Source organism: Anneissia japonica, unplaced genomic scaffold (genome assembly GCF_011630105.1).
Source record: "Anneissia japonica isolate Jap-2015-1 unplaced genomic scaffold, ASM1163010v1 scaffold1118_len251929_cov158, whole genome shotgun sequence".
Lineage (NCBI taxonomy): Eukaryota > Metazoa > Echinodermata > Crinoidea > Comatulida > Comatulidae > Anneissia > Anneissia japonica.
Window position 1 is genome coordinate 28745 of NW_022730222.1, and position 7648 is coordinate 36392.

At 39.5% G+C, this 7648-nt stretch overlaps 1 protein-coding gene across 1 annotated transcript in view; it reads left to right on the forward strand.

Moving 5' to 3' along the window:
• The first annotated feature begins 5832 nt into the window (after window positions 1–5832).
• LOC117114792 (ribosomal L1 domain-containing protein CG13096-like) overlaps window positions 5833–7648 on the forward strand; it is a 4278-nt gene continuing 2462 nt past the window's right edge. Inside the window, exons 1-2 of the mRNA XM_033258486.1 lie at window positions 5833–5841; window positions 6162–6272. Of these exons, the coding sequence (XP_033114377.1) occupies window positions 5833–5841; window positions 6162–6272 (120 nt within the window). The remainder of the gene's footprint in view (window positions 5842–6161; window positions 6273–7648) is intronic.

The window sequence follows — 7648 nt, forward strand, 5'->3', positions numbered from 1 at the left end:
TCCTATGTAACCTTTGACGAATCGAATCATTAAGGTTTGGTCTCATTACATCTAACCTTGTCCGTAGAGGACGATTAAGGAATAACTGTGCTGGTGTTTCTTTAGTTAATGGATGTTCTGAATTTCTATATGCTAACAGAAATCTGTCTAATCGGGCTTGTACATTACCCTTATCATTTCGGGCAGCACTTAGTCCCTGCTTCTTCGACTGTACGAACCTCTCAGCTTGGCCATTAGTACTTGGGTGTCCCGGGGCCGTACACTTATGCTGAATTCCATTTTTCTTAACAAATGATTGGAATTCATTTGACTTAAACTGGGTCCCGTTGTCTGACACTAATATTAGGGGTAACCCATTTCTACTGAATAATGTGCGTAATACATTAATCGTCTTTTCTGAAGTGGTTGATTTCATTGTAATCACCTTAGGCCATTTAGAGTACGCATCGACCACTATGAGATACATCCAACCCTAAAACGGGCCCGCGAAGTCTATGTGGACTCTCTCCCAGGGCTTGGTACAGGGCAGCCATGGGTGCAGAGGTGCTATGGATGGTTTGTTTTGTATATGCTGGCAACTGTCACAGCGTTTAGCGATTTGCTCAATTTTTGCGTCTACGCCTGGCCACCAGAAATATGATCGCGCAAGCGCTTTCATCTTCACAATCCCCATATGACCCTCGTGTAGGTCATCCAGTACTCTCTTTCGCAATTTAGGGGGGATAATGACCCGAATTCCCTATACACAGCCTTGTTCTATGGTTAGCTCATTTCTGCTATTATAATAGGGCTTCATTTCATTATCATAATTTGACCAACCGTCTAACAAGTGTCTTCTGACCTTAGATAATGTTGTGTCCTTACAAGTCTCTTTTTTTACTTCTGACTGGGACACAGGTAGTTTCTATCGCTTCGTCGTAAGCTATGGCAATCTCACTTTGTTGCAGCGCTTCATCGATATGTAATCGCGATAAACAGTCAACAGTCATTGGCTTTGCTGTTTCGAAAGCGGATGTCATAATTAAAACTTGTCAGGTATAAGGCCCACCTTTGGATCCTCTCAGCCGCTAGCACGGGGAGCCTTTGCCGGTGACCAAATATAGTCGTCAATGGCTTGTTATCGTAATGAGGGTATACTTCCTCCCATATAAGTAAGGATAGATTTTCTTAAGTGCATAAACAATGCCCAGTGCTTCCCTTTCTAGTTGGGGGTATTTCTGTTCGGTTTTCGTTAGTGAACGTGATGCAAATTTAATGGGACTTTCTCTTCCTCAATAACATGCGACAAAATTGCACCATACCCACAGGAGATGCGTCCGTTGCGAGAGTAATAGGTAGTTCTGAGAGTAATAGGTAGTTCTGAGTCATAGTGTACCAGGACTCCAGAGGTTTTTAACGCTTGTTTGGATTTCTCAAATGCTTGCTTTGCCTTATTTGACCAGTTCAAATGCTTCCTTTTTTCCAGCATTTTGGTCAAGGGTTTAAAAAGTGTTTCCAAATTTGGAATAAAGATCTGTAGTAATTTATCATTCCTAGATAAGAACACAAGCTTCCTACATCTTGGGGTAATGAAATTCCCATTATTTGGTCAATTTTACTTTGGCTTTTATGGATACCTTCCTTATCGACCTTATGGCCCAGGTATTCGACAGAATCCTTCATGAATTCACATTTGCTTTTCTTTAATTTCAACCCGTACTCTTCCAAACGGCACATAACGCTCTCTAAATTCGTGACTAATATGTCATCTAAATATAATTGTACTCCCGGTAGCCCCTTTAAAACCGTATCCATGGCATTTTGCCATATTGCTGGGGCGGTGGTAATCCCAAATACTAATCGATTTTGTCGGAAGAATCCCTTTCCGTAACTACCGTGAGAATATCTTTTGAATTTTCTGTCAACTCCATTTGGTTGTACGCCTGGGCTAAGTCAAGTGTAGTAAATTTTTGACCTCCTGCCAAATTTGCCAATATGTCTTCTACATTTATGTTAGGGGCGTAGTAGAGTCAAAATATGAAGAAAATGCACGTACCCCAAAAAATTGCAAGAAAACGTTTTATGATGGTTTTATGTACAATAACATGTGGTGAATAACATATCAAAATTTGGCAAAAATCGGACCACCGGAAAGGTTCGAAAAAAGAGGTAAAACACTGATGGTCGCCAAATGTGTAAAAATGAGTAAAATCTACTCATAAATGTGGAATTCAACAATAATCTACCATTTTGAGTGTGAAACCGGAGTCATAATTTTCTTTGTCAACCTGTGACTTTAGTGCATACGGTACCCTATTACATTTGCTACCCACAGGTGTTGCCCCTTCCACTAACTGGATATCAGCTTTGATATTCTTTAAACAACCTAATTCAGCATTAAACAAATCATCATGTTTACTCAACACTTTGTTTAGGTTATTGATACTGTTTAATTTGTTTATGTGTTTGGTCCCACCAAAATTTAGCTTATTCCAGTTAAGTTTTATATGGGCCAGCCAATCTCGTCCTAACAACGAGTGTTCGGCACCAGATACAACATACAAGGGCAGTGAGAGGTTTTGGCTCCCATAACTAACATTAACCTTGGTCTTTCCTTTAGGGGTTACCTTTTCACCCGTAAAACTACTAAACACTTTACTGGTATGTTCTAACTGAACACCCTTCAACTTATGATCATATACATTATCAGGGATCAAGGTCACAGCTGACCCTGTATCCAGCTCAAAGTCAATGTTTGTATTATTTACCATCAATGTAACAATAATTGGATTGGTATTTCATTTACCAATTCCATAGGTTGACGACACTGAAACCGTCCCAATAACGTCTTCGTCACTGCTGTACTGCTCTTGTTTCACGCACGACACTCGCTTACTTTTCACATTTTTCCCTCTACATATCTTAGCGATATGACCAACTTTTCCACAACTGTTGCAGGTTTTCTCTTTAAACCAACACTGCTCTTTCTGGTGATTCTTCCTACCACATCGTGTACATGATGCAGAACTTATTTTGGTAGTGTCCACTGTTGTGCGATGTGCGATTGTACTGAGCTTGTTTCCCTCTACTGCTTTTAAATTTGTGTACAGCATTTATTGATTGTTCAGGTGTACTCATCTCTTTTGTTTGTGCCTGCACTAGCTCAAAAGAATTTGCGATAGTGATCGCTTTCTCTAATGTTAAACCGTTCCCCTAACAGCACTTTCCTCAATTTATCCGAATGACACCCTTCAATCAACTGATCTCTTACTTTTATGTCTAAACCTTCACCAAAATTACAGAAAGCTGCCTGTCTATTCAATTTTGTAATGAATGACAATACAGATTCACCCGGATCCTGTTTAATCCTGCGCAGTTTATGTCTCTCAAATGGTTCATTTTTTGAGGTTCAAAATATCTATCAAGCTTACTTATTGCTTTCTCATATTCCGATTCTTGGTTCCCTTCGGCATCTGCTGGCGTGGGCAGTGCGAAGAAAATCTGTTGCAGTTTCATGCCTCCTGCATGCAATAGTACTGCCTTTTTCTGCTGATCGTCTGTAATGACCTTAGCCATTATCATGATCTCGATCGAAGCCTTCCATTCCCGCCATCTGACAGCGAGGGTCGTTGGCTCGGCTTCCAAATTTAATTTCGGAATATCGGATGCAAAATCGATTTTTACGGCCATGTTTACGATACACTCCTTCTCAGTATATTTCGTATCCGTTTATCCACCTCGTCGCCACTGAAATGTCTCTAGGGACGTCAATTGGTCCTGGACAAATACTCAATAAACAAGACTAGACTACACCACCATTTGGGTTCATCATAGCAACACTTTATTCAGCTATCCGCCTAGCGCGTCACATTGATAGCGCCATCTATAGTAGCTATAAATATCCAACACACACACACATATATCTGTCTCTTATACACATCTAGATGTGTATAAGAGACAGTGCATAAACAATGCCCAGTGCTTCCCTTTCTAGTTGGGGGTATTTCTGTTCGGTTTTCGTTAGTGAACGTGATGCAAATTTAATGGGACTTTCTCTTCCTCAATAACATGCGACAAAATTGCACCATACCCACAGGAGATGCGTCCGTTGCGAGAGTAATAGGTAGTTCTGAGAGTAATAGGTAGTTCTGAGTCATAGTGTACCAGGACTCCAGAGGTTTTTAACGCTTGTTTGGATTTCTCAAATGCTTGCTTTGCCTTATTTGACCAGTTCAAATGCTTCCTCAGTGCATTATGACTTTGCGGTGAATTTCAATGACGTCATCTTTGTCTCAGCGTATCAACGTCCCAGCGTATCAGCGTCTCAGTGTATCAGCGTCTCAGTGTATCAGCGTTTATAAGACAACGGTCCTTTACAGTGTGTACATTGTAGGTTTCTGCGAGTAGGTTGTTCATTTCTGCGAGTAGTGTGAAGCACTGATTGGATGGGAGTGTATTAACAGGGACGTAGCCAGGATTTTGAGCCGTTATGCGAATTACGTATGACCCCGGCGGGGTCAAGGGGACGAATCCCTCTGTGAAGTAGCGCACTCTGAACGTTCTTAGAACTGTTTGAGATGATAAAGTGAAAATTGCAATAGACGGATTATAAATAAGTGCAAAAATAATTATATAATAAATCAACAGTGGCAGATCCAGGAATTCAAAAGAGGGGTGAACCAGGGAGGAACTTTCACAGACCGAGGAACCAGCCACCCAACCATGGTGGGGCTGAGGTAAAAAAAATTTATGATTAGGGCATCTCTAGATGGCCGGAAATTACACTCTCGCACTTCAATTTGAATATATTTTTCTTTTTTTTCCTTACAAAAATTAAGTGGGGGGGGGGGGCTTGAATCCACCTCTGCTCAAAACATTCTTTATCAAGAATAGTCATAATCATGAAAAATGTACATGAAAAACCAGATCACATCCTAAAAACAAACAGCAGTCACTAAGACATACATCAGGTTTTGAAAAGTGGAGGGGGAGGTCATTTTGTGAGTCGACACCCACCCCAGCCCCACAATGGTTGGAGCTGAGGTGAGAAAATTTGAGGAAATAGTACCTCTAGATGACTAGAAATGACACTTTTAGTAAAATTCATCATCATCAGATCACCATTAGTCAAAATGAAGCGCCAAAAAAAATTCTCATGATCTTTTATCATGGATTTTTGACAACCATAGAGATCTTATTAGTGTGTGTGTGTATACCATAGAAAACAAAGCTTAAATACATTGTCTTTGAGTATGTACTTTACATGGCCTACTTCAAAAACGTGATTTCACAAAGGTTGTTCGTTTCTGCGAGTAGGTTGTTCGTTTCTGCGAGTAGGTTGTTCGTTTCTGTGAGTAGGTTGTACGTTTTTGCGAGTAGGTTGTTCGTTTGTAACTGTATTTTTGGCGGCGATTGCCTTCAGGTATTGTTATGCTAATGAGCCAGATAAGCACAATCTGCACATGCTCAGAAAAACAAGAAATATCCTATTGCAGAATTCAGGAGGTCAAAAGGTCATCAACAGATAAACGCCTACAAAACAAGTTCTGAGAGAACGTCGCTGTCTGATTTTTAAAAATACATAATTCATAATTCATAATTTTATTTCCTCACATGAGATGGTAGTTAACAAAGGGAGATATTCCCTGTACAAGTGTCAACTACCAAAGCATAGAATAATAATAATATAACAATAATAACAGCAACAACAACAATAACAATAATAACAACAACAATAATAATAATATTCATAATAATGATCACAGAAATAAGTAAAATTATAATAATAATAATATTCATAATAATGATCACAGAAATAAGTATAATAATCATAATATAGTGATCATAACAATAATGACAATGGTATAAAGGGTGAACATTAGCAATTATTTATATCTAAATGTCATTAAAGACCAATGACATAGGCCTAGGCCTTTTCCTTCTTTTTAATCGGAACTAGTAGTGGTGTAGCCCTCAGTATTCGCTATCTAATCTATTTAGGCCCAGCACTTTCGCGACTTATAGGCAAGGGCTAGCCTACTACTACACATAGGCAAATTACTTCTACTCCAGGAGGCTAGACCTAGCCTATACTTTTTACATAGTATAGGCCTAATTATAGACATGATTGAACAGACGTTCTAACTTGTTTGTAATGATTATACTGTAATTTATTTTGGTAGGTTATGAATGAGATAGATATAGGCCGAGGCGTGCCAACAGAACTTGAAGACCTAGAACATCAAGTCCATCATCAGCTGAAGATGCCCATCTCCAATGAAGCACAAATCCAGGTATTTTTTTTTGCATTATATAGAAATACTCTCAAGCTAATTAATATTACTACTGGTGTGTATCAGTCAGCCTATACACTATGTTCAGGGAGTTGTTTGTATGTTATAATGTGATGCAATACTACATTTAGAACAAATCGTGATGTACTTGTACTATAATTAATTTGCCAAATACATGGAAACAAATGGTTAATGGTTATTAATTTATAGAGCTCAAAATACAAAAAGTCTCTAAGCGCTATCAGGCAAGTGTAAGGATGGAACGGAAAACAAAACCACAAAATAAAAAGAAGTGAAATTTGAATACGATGCCAGCGCCCAAACCGAAGTATGGGGATACGCCCTCATCGCTGGCTAGGGTTAAATCTAATTGAACTACAGTCAGCACCTGTTGAGTCTCGGCCATCTCGGATTCGGGCGCCTCCTATCCTAGTTAAGGCTATAAAAGCTAGCTGGCATGGAAATAGGAAAAAAATAAATTAAAGGGACGAGAATAAGTGGGTCTTAAGTCGTTCTTTGAAAATGGTGACAGAAGGTGACTCACGAATAAATAAAGGTAACAAGTTCCACAACTTGGGCCCAGCAACCATAAATTCCCGTCTCTTATACCCACCTAGATGTGTATCAGAGACAGAGACGTACGTGGCGCCCGGAGGGAACGAGTGCAAGTTGCAGAACGAACCTTAATTAATTCGGAAATGTATTGTGGTGATAACTTGTGAATTGATTTGTAAACATATAAAAGTACTTTGAATTCAATACGCTGTTTCACTGGCAACCAATGAAGACAACGAAGAGTAGGGGTGATGTGATGGAATTTAGGTGTCCCAGTGACAAGACGAGCAGCGATGTTCATCAATAGCTGCAGCTTTCTAATTGATGTTAATGGTATTCCGTAAAGGACTCCATTACAATAATCCAATCTTGATGTAACCAATGCATGTACAAGTTTTGATGTAGCATCTTCATTTAAAAAAACGCCTAACTGCCTTGATGTTGCGGAGATGGAAGGATACTACTCTGCATGTGTTTGTAATATGTCTAATCATGGATAGTGTGGAGTCAAACGTTACACCGATATGTCGCACCTCAGAAGATGGAATGATGTAGGTGTCTCCCACGCGGATGTTTTCAATGATGGGTACATTTAGACGGCGTTTAGGCTTTATATACAGCACTTCTGTCTTGTCTGTATTGCAGCAAAGCACATTGATAGACAGCCATCTATGAACATCATCAATACAACCTTCTAAGTTGCGAACTGTCTCTGCGGCAGCCTCCGGACTAAAAGATGTGTACAATTGCGTGTCGTCGGCATAAATGTGATATTTAATACCGTGTTTCTGAATGATGTCACCAAGAGGACGTACGTAAAT